This window comes from Panthera pardus, unplaced genomic scaffold, assembly GCF_024362965.1.
Source record: "Panthera pardus isolate Hobbes unplaced genomic scaffold, ASM2436296v1 HiC_scaffold_3, whole genome shotgun sequence".
Classification (NCBI taxonomy): Eukaryota; Metazoa; Chordata; class Mammalia; order Carnivora; family Felidae; genus Panthera; species Panthera pardus.
Window position 1 is genome coordinate 39284119 of NW_026526876.1, and position 22609 is coordinate 39306727.

General features: G+C 39.2%; 1 protein-coding gene across 6 annotated transcripts in view; it reads right to left on the reverse strand.

Moving 5' to 3' along the window:
• Positions 1 to 22609, reverse strand: part of SPAG9 (sperm associated antigen 9) — a 131693-nt gene that overhangs the window by 10635 nt on the left and 98449 nt on the right. For all 6 annotated transcript variants that reach the window (XM_053893178.1, XM_053893179.1, XM_053893180.1 and 3 more), the window contains 14 exons: positions 20026 to 20156; positions 17651 to 17707; positions 16462 to 16635; positions 15239 to 15368; positions 13261 to 13350; positions 12555 to 12722; positions 11970 to 12141; positions 9729 to 9947; positions 9253 to 9448; positions 7748 to 7873; positions 6402 to 6482; positions 5378 to 5445; positions 3029 to 3177; positions 1562 to 1733 (listed from right to left, as the gene is read on the reverse strand). In XM_053893178.1, coding sequence (XP_053749153.1) covers positions 1562 to 1733; positions 3029 to 3177; positions 5378 to 5445; positions 6402 to 6482; positions 7748 to 7873; positions 9253 to 9448; positions 9729 to 9947; positions 11970 to 12141; positions 12555 to 12722; positions 13261 to 13350; positions 15239 to 15368; positions 16462 to 16635; positions 17651 to 17707; positions 20026 to 20156 — 1933 coding nt within the window. The remainder of the gene's footprint in view (positions 1 to 1561; positions 1734 to 3028; positions 3178 to 5377; positions 5446 to 6401; positions 6483 to 7747; positions 7874 to 9252; positions 9449 to 9728; positions 9948 to 11969; positions 12142 to 12554; positions 12723 to 13260; positions 13351 to 15238; positions 15369 to 16461; positions 16636 to 17650; positions 17708 to 20025; positions 20157 to 22609) is intronic.

Below are 22609 nucleotides of genomic sequence, written 5' to 3' on the forward strand. Positions count from 1 at the left end.
ACCAAACCCAAAATAAAACAAAACACAGTGGGACACCTGGGTGGCTCAGTCGGTTAAGCAACCAACTCTTGACTTCAGCTCGGGTCACATCTAACAGTTCGTGAGTTTGAGCCCCACATTGGGCTCTGTGCTGACAGTGCAGAGCCTGCTTGGGATTCTGTCTCCCTTTCTCTCTGCCCCTCCCCCTGCTCAATATCTCTTTCTCAGAATAAGTAAAAATAAACTTTAAAAAAAAATTAATAAAACAAAGAACAACTCAACAAAAACAGAGTTTGCTAGATTGGAAAATCAAATGTCCTTTGTTTTTATAAGCTGTAAGAGTTCTGCTTTGCCTTAAATTTCCTTGCAGAGATAAAAACAATCTTAGTCAAAACGTGTATTCTTTCCTTGTTTACATACTTCGATTCTGCAGCAGTTTAGAAATTTTAGGTACCACAGACACATAATGTAGGGAGATGGGATGTACTTTCTCATTTGAAGGGAATTTCTACGACTGATCTTATTTTCTGAGACTTGAAAGAGTAACTCATAAATAGGTAATAATACATTGAAGACAAATAGCATTTAGTCACTCACAGGATCTACTTATAGGAACCGAGAACATGATCACAGAGCGTTAGAAGTTACAAGGAGCCTTAACGACCATTCAGTCTAAGCTAGAGATCTTTAACCTATAGTCATAGTATACCCTGAAACTGGCTTGTGTTTATGACATTCCTAACCATCACAGAGTGCTAAATTAGGCTACAGCAGGGAACAAGCCAGCGATGGTCCCTGCCTTTCATGGGCTTATGGTCTTTGGGGGAGAGAGACAATGAACAAGAATCAAATAGTAAATAGTATTGGTGCAACCACAATAATGATAATCCCATGAAGAAAAAGTAGGAAGAGGACCTTAAATCAAATTAGAAGATCAGGAAAGGTCTGTCCTAGATGTGACATATATGCTATGACCTGAAAGCCAAGTAAAAAGGGGCCAAAAAGAACTTCTCAGGCACAGTATAATAGCACACGTGGGGGACCTGAAATGGGCAAGAACTTGGTGAGCTTGAGAGTGGTCCAAGCCATGGGACCAGTTCTTCGTGGTGGTGTCACAAAACGTCACCTCACCTAAAGGCAGGAATATTCTAGAAGTGGCTGGCATTACATAAGTATGTCATGGTGGTCTTTGCACATTGGTTACTACGCAGAGAACAGACTGGAGTGGAAACACAGAGACCGGTTAGGAGGTTCATGGATATCCAGAGGGGTAAGGAAGACAGCCTGGCCTACAGGGATGTGATGGTAGAGATAAAGAAGTAACTGATTTAAGGTATTTTTGGAGGCAGACTTGACCAGCTCCCAGTGATGGATTAGGTGTGGGGAACAGAGGGGAGTCAAAAATGATCCCAAGTTTCTGTCAAGGACCACGGAGCACATGGGGCATCTGCCTGGCATGTCCAGTGATAATGGCTCACTAGTCCTGAGGCAACTTATTCATTGGCTCTACCTAGCATCTGAGACCATTTAAAAATAAAACATTTTCTCCAACCGATAAAGATAGAATGCTTTGGAAGCTTACCTAACATTTTGCTTACATAAGGCTCAATGTCCACATCCTGTAGGTGTTGATAAGTATGTGCATGATAGAGACGGAGCGTGGAATCCAAACGAATGGAGACCCACACTCCGTCCCCCACCCACGCAAGCTGCCGCACCTGGCTCTCCTTCCTGGGGTGCGCGTCAAATGATTTCTAGGAAAGATTGTTCAATCACAATGTTACTTTGATTATGTAAGAGTTCGTGTTTAAAAACTGAGCTAATTTACACAACAATTTGACAGACTGAATATTTTAAAAGAGGAGCCTAAATAGCATTTACTAAACAAATATGATTACTCTTACATACACACTTTTCTTACTCCAGACTACAAAACAAAACAAAGAACAAACAACGGGTGCTAGATTTCAGCACTGTGTAGGGATCAACTTGCGAAAGGAATACTGGCATATCCGGACTCTGTAACAAGTCCAACAAAAAGGCTGAATTTGATCTCAGGATTTTGTATCGTCGTAAAGCAAAGCATGAAGTAAGAGCCTGTTTATAATTAAACAAAAAGGAACCTACAATGCTGCCTGTGCGTGTGTATACCTGCATGGAGGAAACGGATTTGGGGGTAAAGAAACCCACCAAGTGATTAACTTTGGGACTTCCAGGGAACAGAGTCGGATTGGGAACAAAGGAATAAGGACTCTGACCTTAAAATTTTCCTGCTGTTTTCCTTTTTTAAAAATTATTAGAATGAATTTACGTATTGTGGCCAAACTTGTAAGAAAGCAATGCCGAGAGGTTTTTATTTTCACAACAAATTCCCACTGCAATCTTATTTCTCAGTCTAGGACACATAGAGAGGGGTCTGCCTGCATACATGTGGGGCGGCGGAGCCTGGAGAAGCCTCGTCCCAAACAACCCACACAAAATTAAACCTATCAAGAACGCTGTGTCCAAATCATACACATATGTATTCATAGATATTCAGACACACATTTAAACATTCATGTGTGGGAGCGCCTGGGTGGCTCAGTCGGCTGAGCGGCCAACTTCGGCTCAGGTCGTGATCTCATGGTTTGTGGGTTCAAGCCCTGCGTCGGCCTCTGTGATGACAGCTCAGAGCCTGGAGCCCGCTTTGGATTCCGTGTCTCCCCCTCTCTCTGTCCCTCCCCTGCTCATGCTCTGTCTCTCTCTCTCTCTCAAAAATAAATAGAAACATTAAAAAAAATTAAAATTAAAAAATAAAAATTAAAAAAATTCATGCGTGCATCCTCCTTCCTAAAAAAACAAAACAAACCACTTCCCACCACAGTCGTAAGTGGCAAGAGAGATGAAGTAACACAGAAAGCTAAGGTGTCGTCCAATATCATCACTCAAGTGTCCTAAAACACACAGACTCAGAAAACAGTTTCTGAAGAATCTAAAAATAATTAGAGTCTTAGCGTCTTCAGAAAATACGAATTCAGTAAGTACCGGAAGCGTGCATGGGTTCACTTACCTCTATTTTCATAGCCTTTGGCTGAACCACATAGATTTTGTTCCTATAGCCACACCAGACTTTGTCATGGACCACAGTCATGCACCGAATAGAATGGTGAGGCCGTCCAAGGTCCAACAGGTGGTAGTTTGACAAATCCCACTGCCCATCTTTAAAACAAGAAATGGATTATTAGTTAATGCACATCACCTTTTCCTCAATTTTAACACAAGAAACATTCTATTTGCGTGAATTGATACATTTATTGATGAAGCACCGCAAAATACCATGTAGTCACTTTATCTTTTCTTTGCAGAGACAGACTCTCATTCTGTCTACTGCAAAGTTGGGAAAGAGATGTCACAGGTCATCTGGTCCTGTGAGCCACCTGGTGCCTGGATCTCCACACTAACAACAGCAGTGATGGGATAAATCAGCAAGAAGTTATCTGCTTATAATAATAGTTTCAGAATTAGAATGGAATAATTATTATTCCATATTATTCCACTAAGAATTAGTATAATTCTTTGGATAATATCTCTCTCACTCACTTGCATTTTGATGTTTCTTGGGTAGATGTTAAGGACAACTTGTTGCTAACACTTTAGGAATTATGCACATAGTCATTTTAGTGATGACAGAAATACAAATGGGAATCAACCACTGTAAGCTTGCTTTGTAGACCTTGCTTGAACTATTTCAGTGAAAGAAAACATACTGCCTCACAAAGCAGCTGTTGCATTTTGCAAAAGCTATGAATTGTCGGAAAAAATATTCCCCATGCCTGACTAGCTCAAGTCTGCCTCCTTGTATATAATCACCCATTAGTCTGTAGTTTTGCCCAATGGAAATAGAATAATCCAGTCCCACTTTTTTGTTACTGCCCTATGTTTTCTCCTCTCAAAATTAATCATTCTTGCCATGTGCTCTGTACACATCCCAATTTACAGACCCTTCATCCTAACTCTGCCTTGTCCGTGTTCCTTTAACATGTTGTTTGTCTACCAGAGTGGGGCAGGATTATCACCAGCCCTGTCCTGCACATGGATTTCTACGAGGCTTAATATGTTCAGTAACTCAGGGGCATCCGGGTGGCTCAGTCAGTTAAGTGTCCAACTCTTGGTTTCAACTCAGGTCCTGATCTCACGGTTTTTGAGTTCGAGCCCCACATCGGGCTCTGCATTGGCAGCTTGGAGGCTGCTTGGAATTCTCTCCCTCCCTCCCTCTCTCTGCCCATCCCCAACTTGTGCTCTCTCTCTCAAAATGAATAAATAAACTTAAAAAATAAAAAGATGTTTAGTAACTCATACTGAGTTTGTGGTCAACCGTTAGGTACTTTTCATTCTTCAGACATGTTGCCCCCCTTTTTACTCTTCTGAACCCCAATGCAGAACTTTGTATGTAAACATATTACATGTATTTTGTCTGTTTTCTTACTATAATTTTGGATTCAGCTTGCCAAAACATTTACTACCGCATTTTTTCTAAGCCTTCGTACTTATTAGCTGACTGTGGCGTGAATAAAAGCCTCTGTGCCTCCACTTTCCTCACCTGTGAGGATGACAACAGGACCCTCCTCAGAAGTTGCTGTGAGGATTAAGCTCACACAAAGTCTACAAGGGTCGGAGCAACGTAAAACTGAGCGCCCTCACTCTCTGACGATACGGAGTCATTAACCAGCAATCTCTAGGGACCGGTTACAAAGACACCCAAACATCATCTACCCCACATTTTCCCAAGCCCAGAAGGATAGGAGACTTTGGGAAAAGCCCTGCTAAAATCTGAATTCAGTGTATCTATGTTTATAGAATATTCTCCTGCTCTAGCAATCTAATTTCTACCTAGAAAATGAATGATCATTTTGGCTGATACATGTACCAAGGAGTCAGGAAGTATCGCAGGCTCAATTCCCTATTTTCTTTAACTTAAGGCAGGTTTCTGGACCTCCACCAGCCCCTGTCTGCTGATGACAGATATACTGGTTGTAAAAAGAGGAAGGATATAAATAACATGACATGAAAATGATTACACCATATCCAATTAAAAACTTAAAAACTTTCCAAATCTAAGTGGTCGTAAATTAGTTTTTAAAATACTGAAAAAGAGAAAGCATTTCCTCTCCCTAAACTTCTCCTAATTAAGTATACTAACGAGAAACAGGTGCCTCCATATCACATTATGCAAGAGCACCTTGAAACGATAAACTATATGCACGCACGTATCTACTAAAGTCATACACTGTTAGCACTCAGTTTAAACCCTTACTCTTTCTCCTATTAAGTATCATTTCTTTAAAACAGAGCTAATCTGCTAGAAAATGCTTTTGCAAAGCAACAGATTAGTGCACACTCTATATTCGTAACAACTCACCAGCTCCTCTGTGAAAGATTGCGAGGGTGCCGTCAGCCAGGGCCACTAACACAATCCCTTTCACATGTCTGCGAACAGGAAACGGGGTTTCAGAGCGCTCCGTGTGGGAATGTGGGAGGTGCCACATGCTACTGAGCTAGTAGTTCAGAGGCTCTCAGAGGGCCAACCCATGATAGACAAGGAGCTTACACCAGAACCCAAATAATACACTCTTTTCTATTTTTAAGTAATTTCTACACCCAACGTGGGGCTCAAACTCACAACCCCGAGACCAACAGATTGAGAAAGTCTTGCTATGAAAATGTCAGCTGAACTAAATAAACAGCCTGTGTGGTGACTCAGTGGTTTTACTTTCTGGCCCAAGCTTTTCTCACTGCAAAAGGTCCACAGACCAGAGACAGACTCCTTGAGTGGACTTTGGAGTTTTTGATAGTCAACATATGGAAACAGGCTAGTGAATCAGTGCCCCAATCAACATATTCACAAAGTACAAAGTATAAAAAGTATCCTAAAACAAACATAAATAGGTTCCAGAGTACTAAAGAGCTCACACTATGGTGAGGAATCAACCTGGCAAGTTTCACTTAAAGCTCTACTTAAGAACTATTTTACTTTCGGGGCACCTGGGTGGCTCAGTTGGTTGAGCATCTGACTTTGGCTCAGGTCATGATCTCGCAGTTTGTGAGTTTGAGCCCCACGTCAGGCTCTGTGCTGACAGCTCAGAGCCTGGACCCTGCTTCAGATTCTGTGTCCGCCTCTCTCTCTGCCCCACCCCGATTGTGCTCCGTCTCTCTCTGTCTTTCAAAAATGAATAAACATTAAAAAAAAAAAAAAAAAGGACTATTTTACTTTCTAGTAAGAGTCTGAATCTCATTCGTCTTCTCTGACTCCATGAAGAGGGTTTAAAAAAAAAATCTGGATACTGACTTAATCGTGAAGCACATGTCAGCTTTAATAGTCTTAAAAGATAGTTTATATCAAAATACATATTTGTACAAGGAAGAATTTCTAAAATAAAACTTACACAATACTGAGAATCGAATCTTTAAGTTTAATGGAATGGAGGCATCCTCTCCACTGGGCTACAGAAGAGTGCACATACAGACTGCAAGAGCAAAATCAAGACTGGTAAGGCACAGAGAACATCAAGTCGCTGCTTACATCTCACAATGACCACAAAGTCCCTTTAGGAGGAAAGAAGAATTACCACAAAAATCTTAGGAAATAACAAACAGCAAGAGTCTAATGCAGAGAAATCAGCTGCTTGAGCAAACAGAAACACAGAAGAATGAAAAGCCAGAACTAGAATAACACATGATTGGTTAGTTTCAGGTTACAACATACTTCAGGATCCTTGGCTAACCTCCTTTTTAAAAAATTACCTTACTTTTCTACCACACGGAACTATAACTGTCTGATAACAGTCTGGTTTATTACATCAGAGAGTGGCAAGCTATGCCCCGCAGGCCAAATCTAGCCCTTCATCTGCCTCAGTACAGTGTGCAAGATAAAAATGGTCTTTACATTTTAAACAGTTGGGGAAAAAAAAAATCAAAAGAGTATTTTATGACATCTGAGACATGTGAAACTCAACCTTCAGCGTCCGTGAAGTGTAACTGAAACACAGCCACACTCATCTACTTATGCACGGTCACGGCCATGGCTGTTTCTGTGCCACCACAGTGGAGTTGAGAAGTTGCTACAGAGATTATATGGCCACAAAGCCTAACGTATTTCTTATCTGATCCTTCATAGAAAAGTTTGCTGTCCCTCCATCTTGTAGTATTGGACCCCTATGGAAAAGACGCACTAGTGACCTTGCTTGACCTGCAGGCAAGCACAATTTTCTGAATCTCCGCACAGCACTAGAATGTGAATAAGCTATGTAATGTTAGTTATCTCCTAGGCTTTGAGACAGGGATCTGTCCTGGTTTTCGTAGTAACTCTACCAAGTGGTTATGTTTGGAACTGGCCCTTCCCCCAGCCAAAAAGATTCGTTTAATCACTGGTATTTCTTGAATACACTCTAGCTATATAAACCTTCTGTGCATCAATAATTCTGTCTCTGTGCTGTCCAGGATCTTCTATTTCTGGATCACCCAGATTTTAAAGTTTTATTTACCTCTTCCTCCAAGAGAATTATATAAAGAGAACATTCTATGACAAAGAACTATATGATTTACCATTCATACGCAGCGCAAGTCCAGTTTATGAGGTAGCTGGAACATCATCGCAAAATCTGCATGTACTTGAGTTCTCTGCATATTTCGTTGTACGCCGACGTACCACATTTTACTTACTTATCTTCTGATTCCAAAAGCAAGAGTCAAAAACTAAAGATACTTCAATATTAAAAGAGCCAGCACCTACCAGCCGTTCTGAGCTCCAAGCCACATAGTTGGTAAAAGGCTACTCATTTTCTGGGCTTCTTCTCTTACCAGGTCTTGTTCATTTGGCAATACTGACATCTGATCTTTATACGCATCTGAGTCATTACTGGGAAAGGTGGGGAAAGGCAAAAGATTGTAGTAAGCTTAGCTAGTTTCCAGGGACTGAACACTTCTATATTTTAGTTTAACACTTGGAAAAAATAAAATCAAACACTAGACTTCCAGAAAAGCCAAATTTAAGTGCTTATAATAAGTATTTCAATAGTTATACCAGAAGTAACATTAACATACTAGAGAGGACCAAGGTGCACAAAAAGGAGTTAAGACACAGCAATGAAATATAGCAGTTAATATCCAGACTATAATTATGGCTCTCCTTTATGGTTACTTTTTCATTTTATAAGTTTTTTCTTGGCGGGGGGGAAGGAGAGGAAAGGATGGTTTGTTTAAAAATCATATACACACACAAAGGAGAATGAGTATAAAGAATTTTCTAAAATAAAGTATTAAGTTAAAACATGCCTGCATTCTCTCCCAAGACCTTCTTTCTTTTGGATTGTCAGTAAAAGATAACTGAGCTATCAAATCCAAAACATACCTGCTAATTCTAAAAAGATGAGTTTATTCTTAAATTAACAAATGTTAATAGGCCCTTGACTGTTCTATAAACTAAGAGGAAGACTATTAAATTGTAAAAAGAATCACATTTAAATGTATCCCCATCAGCTTTCTATAAAGGCCTAGAGAAGGCAGAAAATAAAATTAAAGAATTCACTAAATGGGCCGGTATTATCAAACACTTTAAAGGAAGAGCTGTTTGGGGCGCCTGGATGGCTCAGTTGATTAAGCATCCGACTTTGGCTCAGGTCACGATCTTGCGGTTCGTGAGTTCAAGCCCTGAGTCAGGCTCTGTGCTAACAGCTCAAAGCCTGGAGCCTGCTTTGGATTCTGTATCTCCTCCTCTCTCTGCCCCTCTCATGCGTATGCTCTGTCTCTCTGTCTCCCAATAATAAATAAACATTAAAAAAAATAAAAAAATAAAAAGGAAGAGCTGTTTGCCAGAAAACAAACTTTACAAAAGTCATCCAAGCCCACATGGGAAATCTAAACTGCCAATTTTGTAGATAACTAGGGTTGAAGTAAGAGGAGGGCTGGAAGGAAAATGGCACAATCACAGTTTGAATGGAAATGAAAAAAGAAATCGTATGAGAGGAGAAAATGGCCAGGAAGATTTTGACCAGGTAAGACTTTTTTTTTTAAGTTGTTAGAATAGAGACCACATTGAAGTGGGGCAAGGAGGGAGTGGAAATCCAGAGCGAATGCAGCGGAAGGATAAGTGGAGACACAGACACACTGGGAATACATAATGACACCGCAGTCTGCCACGATCCCATTAGCGGGAATCCCGTGGCTGCTTGAGAGGATTCTGGTTCTTTTTACATAAACACTTATCTGGTTTCCTGAGTTGCCGACCCATCCATATACCTTGACTGATACACAGGCGAGAGGTCCTCTGGGATTTGAACCCCCAGAGGGTCCGTGAAGACATGCTCTGTGTAGACGCCGGGCTGGGAGGCGTCCGCGGTGTCTTCAGCTGTCCCTGCATTGCCTTCTGTAGCCTCCGTAGCTTCTTCTGCTGTTGGAACGTTCTCATCAACCTCAGTATTTTCTGCTTCCTTTTCTACAAAATAAATAACACATGCTAGCCATTCGGAATTTGAGCTTTCCTCCCAATAGTTTCCCCGCACAAAACACCCCTGTAGAATTCCACTCCACTGTCCCCGTCCTCCTCCACACTGTATCATGAGACACTAGAATCCTTAACAGTCATCACAGTGTCTTCTTTCAAGCTCTTTCATCCTCGTCACTTCAAGATCTACATTAAGTATGAGTCCATAATGAGGCACGTGAGACAGGCTCAGACTCCGGACACTGAAGACATGTAAGGAGGAGAGAGATACCTGGTGGTTTTTCCATCACTGGAGAAGCACCGTTGGTACTAGGGGAAGTGGCGGCTGCTGTCACACCTTCTGTAGAACAACCAACTACGGTGATGCCCCCCAACAGGCTGTCTGTCTCTGCTGAGCTGTTGCTGGTCACACTGCCACACAGAGACGCTTTGTCTACCTGTCCAGATTCTGAAAGCTCCTCTCCTGCAGGGTAGTCTGTTTCTCTGGCTCCTGAAAAATGAGATAAACCTTTTTCTAATAGCTAAGTAAACCCCTGTAAGTAGCATTTTCTCCATTTAGGCAACTATAGGTTTGAAATGAGGTTATGGAGGGGAGACAAACAGCTACTCGAATACACTGCCAGGAGGGTAACTTTAAATTTTATTTAAACGAACCGTCACAAAATGAGAAAGTAGCTTAAAAAATTGTTATTTCTATTCCTGCAAGCACAAGTAAACATGAAAATGTCACAAAGTGACACTTCTGTTCTTAAGGAGCTCCTCAGCAGCCACCTAATGAGGTTTAAAACAAGGAAATCTATTATCTGACAAATCAGCAAGAACAATTTTTTAATTATCAAGATTACTATTTAAAATCTGGACTTCTGGGGGTGCCTGGGTGGCCCAGTCGGTTAAGCGTCCGACTCTTGGTGTCGGCTCAGGTCATGATCTCATGGTTCGTGAGTTTGGGCCCCTCATCATACTCGCTGCTGCCAGTGCACACCCTGTTTGGGATTCTCTCTCCCTCTCTCTCTGCTCCTCCCCTGCTTATGTGCGTACTCTTAAAAATAAACATTTAAATAAAAAATAAAATAAAATAAAATAAAGAAATTGAAATGAAAAAAACGAAACGAAACGAAACGAAACAAAACAAAATAAAACAAAACAAAAGAAAGACTTCCATGGTGCCACAGTGGCTCAGTCAGTTAAGCGTCCAACTTCGGCTCAGGTCATGATCTCACATTTTGAGGGTCCAGCCCTGCCTTGGGCTCTCTGTCTCGGTCTCTCTGCCCCTCACCCACTGGTTCTTGTTCTCTCTCTCTCTCTCTCTCTCTCTCTCTCTCTCTCTCTCTCTCTCTTTCTCTCTCTCCCTCCCTCCCTCCCTCCCTCCCTCCCTCCAAATAAATAAACTTTAAAATAAACAAAAATGATAAAATAAAATATGGACTACCCATACTATTAAAAACTGATCATCCTAGGGTGTCTGGGAGGCTCAGTCAGTTAAGCATCTGGCTTTTGATTTCGGCTAAGGTCATGATCTCACAGTTTGTGAGATTGAGATCCTTGTCAGGACTCTGAGTGCAGAGCCTGCTTGAGATTCTCTCCCTCTTCTCTCTCTGCCCCTAAACCACTCTTACTCCCTCTCTCAAAAATAAGCATTAAAAAAAAAAAAAAAACTGATCACCCTAGGTGTATACAGTGTCTTAGGATATTAGTGATACATTTAATAACTAAGCATTTGCCATATAAAGATAAATCCCTTCAGTTTTATTTAGAAAGCTGTTTTTATATAGACATTAAAATATTTTATTGGAGTAAGATATACATATATAACATAAAACTTGATAATTTAATGTTCTTAAGGGTTCAGTTCAGTGGCATTAATTACATTCACAATGTTATGCAAGCACCACAACTATCTATGTCTAAACCTCTTCCATCACCCACCCAGAAAATCAGTACCCATTACACAGTAACTCCCTATTCCCCGAGCCCCTCCTGGTCCAGCCCTGGTAAGTTCTACTCCATCTCTGTCTTTGTGATCTGCCTAGTCTAGATCCCTTATATAAATGGAATCATACAACATTTGTCCTTTTGTGTCTGGGTTATATTTTGCTTGGCATGTTTCCAAAATTAATCTATGTTGTAGTACATATCAGAATTTCATTCCTTTTTATGACTGAGTAATATTCCATTGCGCAGACATATCACCAACCTGTTTCATGTTTAAACCAATGGTTAAACATCACATAATATTCAATACAGAACTTTAGAAAGCCTTCTCTTATCAATCAATCTAAACAGGCTCTTACTCTCTGCCCACCAATCATCTTCTCATATTACCGTGTTTCACTTTCTTCATAGTATTGAAAATATCTTGTTTAGTCATTGTTTCCAGTTTAGTTTTGGTCTTCCCCAACTAGAACATAAACTCCATGAGTGTGGTGCATGACCGTATCTCCAGTAAATAAGTCAGTTCCTGCCAATACAAAGATGCAGATGGTAGGGAGAAAAGGGTGTGGCTTACCCTTACCTGGTACACTGGCTATACAGAGAACATGAGAGTTACACACAGTAAAACTGTCTAGGATGTTGCCTGGTTGAATAGCATCAATAATGATTACTTTTGTAGCTGAATGAGTGCTGGTACAGATCCAGACTAGACTGGATAATTCTTCTTGATTTTTTAACTCCTTCTGTTGTTCCTATGTATACAAAGTAAAAAAAAAAAAAGAATGTTTAAAATAATACGTATGTATACTTCATAGGTCAGTGCTATTATAGTAAAGGCCAATGCTATTTTGAGTTTGCAGATTATTTGAAAGATTAAAAATATAACCACCTTTCAATATTAATTAGTAGACTAGAAAATAGCAGTGATAAAAATGTTCTAGTTCTTGACTGTGATGGCTTCTAAATGGGTGCATACATTTGTCAAAACTCTTTGAACTGTACCATTTTCAAGTGTATATATAGCTTATTGTATGTAAAATATGCTCTAGAAAAGAGCACAAGGAATAAGCAAAGGCGTAATAATCCCAATTAGAAGCTGGTCCAGAAAACAGTTTTGGACCAAAGAGCAAAAACGAAGAGGTCAGATGTCAGTGCACACGCTTACCTTAAGTTCCTGGTCTAACTTGTCTAAACTACTCTGTGATGCACTTCGCTGTTTACTGCCTTCTGTATCCAAACCAGCAACATCTTTGTAAAAGACACTTGCTCCAACAACAGAACCACCGTCTCTGGTCTTCCCACCTGATAAGTTGACTCCAACAGCACACCACAGCTTTTTGGGTTTAAGAAGAAGAAGAAAAGGTATTACATCTATTTTGTCTCTAAAAATGTTGAGAATATTTCACATGTCTTTAACAATCTAATGATTAGGAATAGAGGTCTTCTTGTTTCTTTCTTTCTTCCTTTCCTTTCCCTTTCCTTTCCTCTTTCCCTTCTTTCTTTCCTTCCTTCCTCCCTCCCTCCCCTTTCTTTTTCTTTCTCTTTTTTTCTTTCTTTCTTTCTTTCTTTCTTTCTTTCTTTCTTTCTTTCGTTCGTTCGTTCCTTTTAAGTGGGGTTTACTCCCACTGGGTACTCCCCAACATGGGGCTTGAACTCAATACCCTGAGATTAAGAATCTCATGCTCTACTAACTGAATCAGACAGGAGCCCCATGAATACAGGTCTTTAATATTCAAAGTATCCCAGTTTAAAACTACAAAAGAAATAATAACGTCACTCACAGAAGTAGAATTTAAATTTTCTTGGTTTTAGGGGGAAAAAATCCACCCAGAGCTTAAGAAATATTTTCTTTAACTCCAAAATTAATCTACCTTCATGGATGTATCTTTTTCATCTAGGGGTCTGAGATAGACAGGCACAGGTAGATTTTTCATCTTATTTTCCCCTTGGCCATTGGTTACCTAATAATTAGGAAGAGGAGAGAAAAAGACACATTGGTAAGCCTCATCAAAAGTGAATTCACAGAACCACTGAGCCATGAGCAAGCCCTGGTAGTACATATTTATTCTTTGAAATCAAGTTCAAGTTAATTTTGTTATTCTTATTTGAAAAATAAGCAGAAAGTCATCAAGTGGCAATTAGAAACAATAAACAAGATACTATGGGAGCTCATAAGAGATACACTAATTCATGAACATGTTCGTGCGTATGTGCGTTCAGGAGCATGTATGTGTGTGCATGTGTACACATGTGCTGAGTCTTTGAGCGGAGGAAATATGGAAGCAGACAAGTTCCTGTAGAAGTGAACTGAGTTTTACATCAATAGTCTGAAAGGCTCCATGACAATGGTTTCTTAAAACTTCTAAAAAATAGATGTGTTTTTTTAAAAAATGAAATCTTCAAATACTGAAATAGGGCAGGATACTCATTAAACTCAATAGCTCCCCGCCCAAATTGGATTAAAAAATGGGCAGATGATCTGAATAAACATTTTTCCAAAGAAGACATACAGACAGCTAACAGGTACATGAAAAGATGCTCAGCATCATTAATCACCAGGGAAATGCAAATCAAAACCACAGTGAGATATCACTTCACACCACAATTGCTATTATCAAAAAGACAAGGAATAACAAGTGTTGGCAAGGATGTGGAGAAAGGGGAACCCTTGTGCCTCTGTAGGTGGGAATGTAAATTGGTGTAGCCACCGTGGAAAATAGGATGGAGGTTCCTCAAAAAATTAACAGTAGGGGTGCCTGGCTGGCTCAGCCAGTAGAGTATGTGACTCTTGATCTCGGGGTCGTGAGTTTAAGCCCTGTGTTGGGCACAAAGATTGTTTACAAAAAAAATTAAAAATAGAACTACCATACAATGCAGCAATTCCACTTCTGGGTATTTATCTGGAGAAAACAAAAACATTAACTTGAAAAGATATATGGATCTCTATTTTCACTGCAGCATTATTTACAGCAGCCAAGACATGGAAACGACCTAAGTGTTCATCGATGAAAGAACATAGAAAGGAAATACGATATACAAATACAATGGAATATTATCCAGCCATAATGGTATCTTGCCATTCGTGACAACATGGATGGAACTTAAGGGCATTATGGTAAGTGAAATAAATTCAGACAGAGAAAGACAAATACCATATGATCTCACTCATATGTGGAATCTTAAACAAACATACAAAGCTCAAATACAGAGAATAAACCGGTGGCTGCTAGAGGCAGGGTGAGAAGTAGGTGAAGTGGTTCGTAAAGGCGGTCAAAAAGTGCAAACTCCCAGTTATAAAATAAGTCATGGGGATGTAATGTACAGCACGACAACTATAATTAATAATACTGTATTGCACATTTAAAGTTGCTAAGAGAGGAATCTTTAAAGTTCTCACTGCAAGAAAAAAAATCTGAAACCACGTTCAGTGATGGATGTTAACTATTAACTAGACTTATTGTGGTGGTCATTGCAAAATATACAAAAATATCAAATTATTATGTTGTGTACCTGAAACTAATATAATGCTATATGTCGACCATACTTCACTAAAAACAAAACAAAACAAAAACACAAGAAACAAACCAGCAGGCTACCTCAAGTCCCACACACTTGAGAAACCTCCTGTTGACCCTCTCCCTCCTCACCGACTCAGGCGCTTCTTTTGGGCTCTGGGGCTCCAGAAAACAGCCTGAGAACCACTACCCTGAACCCTTCTCTAAATGCGTGTCAAATCAATGAACTTGAAATGAGCAGGTTTTGAGACCTGTATGTCAATTGCTTCGTGCCCAGGGACACTCCTCTCCCCCTGCATTTCCACTAGAGGCTCTTACCGTGTTCACATGTTACCTGTTTGTACTTTTGAGGCAGACTCCAGCCAAAAGCCTGCACTCTACCATCTTCCTTCTGGACGTGTGCCTTTACCTGGCGATACTGTTCTCTCTTCTGTTCTCTGCGTGAGGCTAAACTAGCTTCAGTTCTAAAAGGAAAAGAGATATCCCTTTTTAATTAAGGGGATATAATAACAACAGCGTCTCTCCCCCTTCCCACTAAGAGAGCAAAAATAACAACCAAAAAATTACATAATTTCAGAAGAGTTTACTTCAGACTTTTGCCTTAAGAAGTATTATCCTAAAGCTGGTCTGTTTAAAGTTTTGCGGGGGGTACAGTGTTCAAGCTTTAACAGATTAGCAAGCAGTCTGTTTTATTATGTTTAAACATCAGCCGTCAGATTTCTATCAGGTTTCAGATTTTGGCCATATGAAAGGGAAAAATTCTTAAATATCTTTAGTTCCTCCCTTTTTTGTTCATTCAACAAACATTTACCGAGAATTTTCTAATGCCTGGGAATGTACTAGAAGTGACTGAAGATCAATAAATCAATATGGTCTTAGGAAGATAATAAAAGGCTCGTTTCTGGGCCCCATCAATTTGTTTCCGAAGACAAAAGTGCAAACTGACTGGATAAGCTTGTGAACGATGGAGTAAAATATCAAAGAAAACTATCCTGAAAATAATTGGTCTTTCTTTGGGCTATTTAAATTTTTGTGAGGTGATTTGCTGTGTAGGTGGTAGTTAACCAGTCTGTGTGCCAGACACTTTATATATAAAGCACTATATAATTTAACCCTAGTGTCCCTGAGCCAGGTTATCATTCACATTTTACAGGCAGGGACACTGGGGCTCGGAGAGGTTAGCTTGTCCAAGGTCATGGACCTAAGGAGTAGTAGAGTCAGGAGAGAAATTCAGCTACTTGTGACACCAAAGGAAATGTTCAAACATCCAGGATATAGGCTCATATAGGCCTTTAACTCCACTGATATTTGTCAGTGTTGTTATACCAGCACCAAGGAGACATTTTAAAGCAATTCTCTGTTTATGAAAGCCCTGACATGCAATTTTCATAAAAGATATTGACTACAAGTAATTTACTTAAAGGTACGCAGCCACAATACAAAAATGGTTTCTTTATAGACTTATTGTGAACCTTATAGCTGATCTGATAAGCGGCAAGAATATCTTAACTGTTAACTTATTTTTAGAGCATAAGCACAAGTCTGGAAAATACTTACTCTTCGCTAAGGAAATCAAAGGCTTTGGACTTATCCCCAGGGAGCTGAGATAAGGTGCTGCTTCTTTTCTTGACGGAAGGAGTAACATGAGAGGTGGGTGCATTGTACTTCAAATTAACAGGTGGTTCAGGTTTCTTAGCAGTATTACTTGAGGAGCTAAAAAGTCGGCTGAAACTAAAGAAAAAAGTGAGAGTGAGAGTGAGTGAGTGAGAGACAGTAAGAGCCTTATTACATGCACTGTGAGAAACAATCCATAACTTTCCACAAGTTAGAATGCTTTTACAAGGCAATGAGTTAGAAACTGGCAGAAAGATTTTTGTAGTCATATACTACTTAGCAATTAACTCACTCACAGCCAAACTCACACATTCAGTAAAGAGAAACTATTGCTTAAAATGGGAGACCCTTGTTCTTCAATTAGCAATTCACATAATGAAAGGAAGAAAGTCTTAAGTACAGGGAACTTCCTGTAATAAAGAAATAAAGTAAGATGGTTCCTAGCTCCTACTCGGTGAGTAGTGGTTAAATAGCAAGGTTATGGCTGCAAGATTTGAACAGAAGCTTAGTTTGCCAATTCTAAAAATAGTAAGAAAGCACTGGAACACATATTGCCATTTTAACATCTTATACATATTTCTATTAAGCTCAAATCATAGATCTACCTTCACATCCACTGAAAAGAATGAACACTTCCAATAAATAGCAGATTCACCAAAAAATGGATGTTTTAAGCATAGTAAATGCACAGTACTTCTGGCAGGAACATAATTCAAGTCCAAAACACACAAATATACACACTTCTCAAACCTACAGACACTAAATTTCTAAGCTTTACTTTGTCAAGTTCCATACAATCACAGAACCAGCGAATCCACGTTAACTTATTCACTGAGGATCCAGGTAATTATCAACTTTATGAATAATTTCCAATAGTTTTTATTTAATTTAGCAGGAGATTCCACCAAATGCACAACCAACATGATGCAGCTTACGATAGCATATGTTTTGTCCTCAAGAATAGCCTTACCGAGCTGGCATGCTACATATTAAAAAGAAGAAGTACAGTTTAGCCATATACTCCAAATTTTAAAAAGAAAGAAGACATAAAATCACACTTAAAAAAATTCTGACTGTAATCTTCTTGTTTCAAAGTGCCCTCTGATATCTTTATGTGTTTTTAGATACTTACAACTGCCAAATGCTTGACCTTTTTTTTTCCTGCATGGCTGGATTTTCTCTTGATGCACTACATTTGAAAAGAAAAACAAAGAAAGAAAAAATGTTTTATCAGTTAGGTGTTCTAGCTTTCTATCTGAAGAACAGAGGACCCAAGAAGTTCATGAAATACACAAAGGAGAATCAGCAATTAAATTCAGTAAGTAGTTGCTTTGACCTATCAACTGTCAGTCAACCTGTAAAGGCTAATACAACTAAGATAAATAAAACACCATCCCTTCATCAAGAGTTCAGTCTGCTAACAGTGACAAGACTGTTATGTGTGCTAAACAGGCAGCTAACATGCCTGAATGTTAATATTAAAATTTTTTATTGAAGAGATATCCTCCAATTCTCCCTTATGTCAAAATACTGTCTTATAAATACTAAATCCTTATCTTTACATAAAGGTCTCTATCATCTCATGCTCTAAGTTCTCATAAAATAACCTGTAACTTTACTGTTCTGATGTGTCATTTTTCACAGGACTAAAACTTTCCCATTACTGAAAAGATCACCAGAGATGGGGATAAACTGGTAGTCCAAGAAAATTTCAGAAATTTGGCACTCCATACCAATTTAGTAAGGTGGTAAGGATTCTGCTTTCACTATCAGAGTTCAGTTTTCACGGTTTTTTAAAGGACTGAATTTAAAACATCTTTTAATTCAATGAAAAAGTTAAAAGTGAGCTACCATTTCTTTTGTGGAACACCACATGGCTGTTAGAATTAAAAATAGCAATGATGGGGCGCCTGGGTGGCTCAGTTGGTTAAGTGTCCGACTTCGGCTCAGGTCATGATCTCACAGTTCGTGGGTTCGAGCCCCATGTCGGGCTCTGTGCTGACAGCTCAGAGCCTGGAGCCTGCTTCTGATTCTGTGTGTGTGTGTGTGTGTGTGTGTGTGTGTGTGTGTGTCTCTCTCTCTGCCCCTCCCCATTTGCACTCTGTCTCTCCCTCTCTCTCTGTGTCAAAAATAAAGAAACATTTAAAAAAATGAAAAAAAAATAGCCATGAAAAGTAGAACCTGTCTATATACCTCAATTTTTAAAATATTTATCCATTATTTATTTAATATCCATTAAAGGTGAGAGTTAAGAACAAGCTTCTTATTAGTACATCAGTTTCTTTGACCAATTAATGAAGATCAAATTCTGATCTCCCTCCTTGTTAGCAGCTATAAGCAATTACAATTTTAGCAAATTGTCAATGTGCTATACAAAGTACTTTCATTCTAGTACGACATTGGTAAAAGATGTATAAACTGTTAAATAATGTAATCACAAACAAGTAAAAGTTGGAGGTTAAAAAATATGCTTATAAACTTTAATATGATGTATTGGTGTATATGTACTGTTATTGGTAAATCTGACATGGGAATCTAAACTCAAAAATATGGGCGGAGTGCCTGAGTGGCTCAGTTGGTTAAGTGTCCAACTTCGGCTCAGGTCACGATCTCACAGCTCGTGAGTTTGAGCCCCGCATCAGGTTCTGTGCTGACAGTTTGGAGCCTGAAACCTGCTTTGGATTCTGTGTTCTCCTTCTCTCTGCCTCTCCGCTGCTTGCAGTCTGTCGGTTTCTCAAAAAATGAATAAATGTTAAAAAAAAAAAAAAAATTTAAGTAAGGAACACTGTTACTAAGTATGACCATAAGATGGCAGCACTAGGTATGATCTAAGATCCAACCAACAAAGATGTCAACAGAAGGTACATTTTGCATGAATAGTCAGAAAGGAGGGAAAACCAAACAAGAGTATTTTACAGAAAGACACTGAGAAAAATGACTTAGTTTCCTGTTTGGCACAAGAAATGTTTATCTTTTCCTGACATTATTGCAAAAGTAGTGTCAATTTCTATATTCTTTTGAAAAATGACCATCATTCATAAGTAATAACAATTACCTTTTAGAGGTCATAGGAACATTTGCCAAGGGCCCTTTGTTCAAAAGGCACCCACTTTGATCACATTCTGTTCCTAATTCCTAGTGTTACTTTAGAAAGTATCTCCTAGTGGGGTGCCTGGGTGGCACAGTAGGTTAAGCATCTTGGTTTTGGCTCAGGTCATGATCTGACAGCGTGGGACCCTGCTTGGGATCCTCTCTCTCTCTCTCTCTCTCTCTCTCTCTCTCTCTCTCTCTCCCTCCCACGTTTGCGCACTTGTGGCTGCGCGATCTCTCTCTCTCAAAATAAGTAAACTTCTGTAAAAATCCAAGTTAAAAAAAAAAAAAAAAAAAGGTATCTCCTAGTAAACAGAGTAAGAGGTTTGGATCCCCAAGGCAAGACTCTAGTTCTGAGGGAAGGAATGTTCAAACCTAGGAAACAATACTAGAAAAACACCAAGAGGCACTTCTCACCGAATCATCTCTGTCCATCGAACAGCTTCCTGAAGCTCCATCAATCTCTCTTTATACTGGTTTCTCTCCATTAGAACACGGGCCATTTCTACTCTAGTAAACCGCTTCCTCTGGGCTGTGGGAATATCACTCTGTAACGAAAAGAACACTGCAGATCACTCTGGGAGACTATGTCTGTTTTGGTGTTATGTTAAACTTAAAGCTTTGAAACATTTCTTAATTTCTAATCTACTGGATCATTTAAAGAGAAATAATCTTCTAAAAATAAAATCAATAGAGAGATTTAAATAATTACCTATGATAAAGAAAGGTATACAATTTAATTTCTGAAAATAGAGATATTTGAATATACCGTAAGGAAAATACAAAGAACAGTGTAGATTTTGAACTACAACCAAAAAAGATTAACAAAATATATCTATATAGACTTAACAAGCTCGCCTGGAAATGTTCCTCTAATAACATTATTTTCAGTTGATATTCTACAACAAATGCTAATTATTCAGCAATTTTTACAATTTAGTTCTGAAAGGGGTTCGTTTACCTCAGACTACCCATCATATACATATCCAAGGCTAGCACAGACAGTAAGCTTACAGCTTAGTTAGATTACCGAGGTGCCCAACTCTAAGAGTCACTAAAGCACCAACAGAAATACAACAAGTGTATTAACTAGAATTCTTCTTAAAGACAGGAAAGGATGTGACTGTGGTTAAGACCCAAGAAGGCATGCTCAAGTCAACTTCCTTCTACTGTAATTCCTAAATGCTCTTCTGGGGAGGAAAGTTGGTTTAACTGCAGGGTTTCTGTTTTGCTGAGCAGAGTACACACATTGGGGATCAAAACGGAAAGGGTGGAAAAGTTAAGAAAGAGGCTGCTGAGCTTAGCACTCAGGAGTCTCCTACTTTGTCCTCTCCTTTAAACAGAAGTCAAACAGCAGATGATGAAAGGACTTCGAATCTGCAACATGGTAACCACACTACAAGGTTATCTACCCTCGCAGAAGACTTGTACTAGACTGTTCACAACAACATTGTTCATGGTGTTGTAAAAAGCTGAAAATCACCTAAATATACATTAATAGGAAAGCAGATACTTAAATTGTAATATATTCATACAATGGGATATATATAAAGCAGTGAACATGCAAAACTTACAGCATTATACGGTAACACAAGTGATCTCAAAAACATAATACTGAGCAAAAGAAGTAAATCTTAGGGCACCTGGGTGGCTCATTCGGTTAGCCATCTGACTCTTGGTTTCGGCTCAGGTCATGATTTCACGGTTTGTGAGCTCAAGCCCCATATCAGGCTCCACTCTGACAGCAAGGAACCTGCTTGGGATTCTCTACCGCCCCCCCCACCCCCCCGCCCACCCCGCTCTTCCCCTGTGTTCGTGCACACTCTTTCTCTCTCAAAATAAATAACAAGTAAATCTTCAACTATGAAATAAAAAACAATGAAAATTGAACCATATTTGTAGTGATACATATATGTATAATATGATAAAAAAAATTGTTTTTAAATATATTTTTATGTTAGTTCTACTACGCCCAACATGGGGCTTGAACTCATGACCCTGAGATCAAGAATCACACACTCTACTGACGGAGCCAGGAAGGTGCCCTGATAAAATTCTTTTTTCTTTTTCCAAAGGTAAGAAAATGATAAATATAGGACAGTGGTCTCCTCTGGAAGGGGGTTGCATAGGGTATCTTCACTGTTTGATAATGTTCTAGTTCTTAGGTTAGGTGGTGGGGTCCTTATGTTAATTTATTATGTTTTGTAACTTACATGTGTTATGTATATTTTTGGTATGTATCAAGTATTACATATTAGGGGCACCTGTGTAGTTCAGTTGGTTAAGTGTCCAACTCTTGGTTTTGGCTCAGGTCATGATCTCACGGGGTTGTGAGAAAAGCCCCGCATCGGGCTTTGCACTGGGCATGGGGCCTGCTTAAGATTCTCTCTCCCTTTCCCTCTGCCCCTCTCTGTCTCTCAGAAAAGAAAAAAAAAAAGAAAAAAAAGTTTTTAAACAAAAAGTGAGACTAAAGGGGCATCAATTAAGCATCTTCTACAGGGCACCCACATACCTCAAGGCTGATGCTTGACCAGCAGACACCTGTTATAGGAATAATAATCTAGAAGCCAGAAGAATTACTAGTATGCTAATTATACTGGCAAGAAACTCATATTCAGTCTTTTGAATTTGCATATGTTGAAAACAATATAAGCTGATTGACTCCTATTAAAGTTCTAGAGCTCATCTTTTTGTTTAATACTATTAAACAACTTTTATTATTAAGCTTTCATATTTCAAATTCAAAATCTGAGACAAAACAAACAATAATAAATCCCAAAATGTTTCGACTGGTCCTTGAGCTTGAACATGCAAATGCAGGTCAAGGCACAGAGCCACAGGAAAAAATAAGCACGCCACAGGTCGCCAGAAAGCTCAGCACCTGGATACCATGTGGGAACACGAGCTATCCTATTCAAGACCACAAACAGACCATCTCTTTTCTTTTCTTTTTAAGTTTACTTTTATTTATTTTGAGAGAGAGCATGCACACGCAGGTACA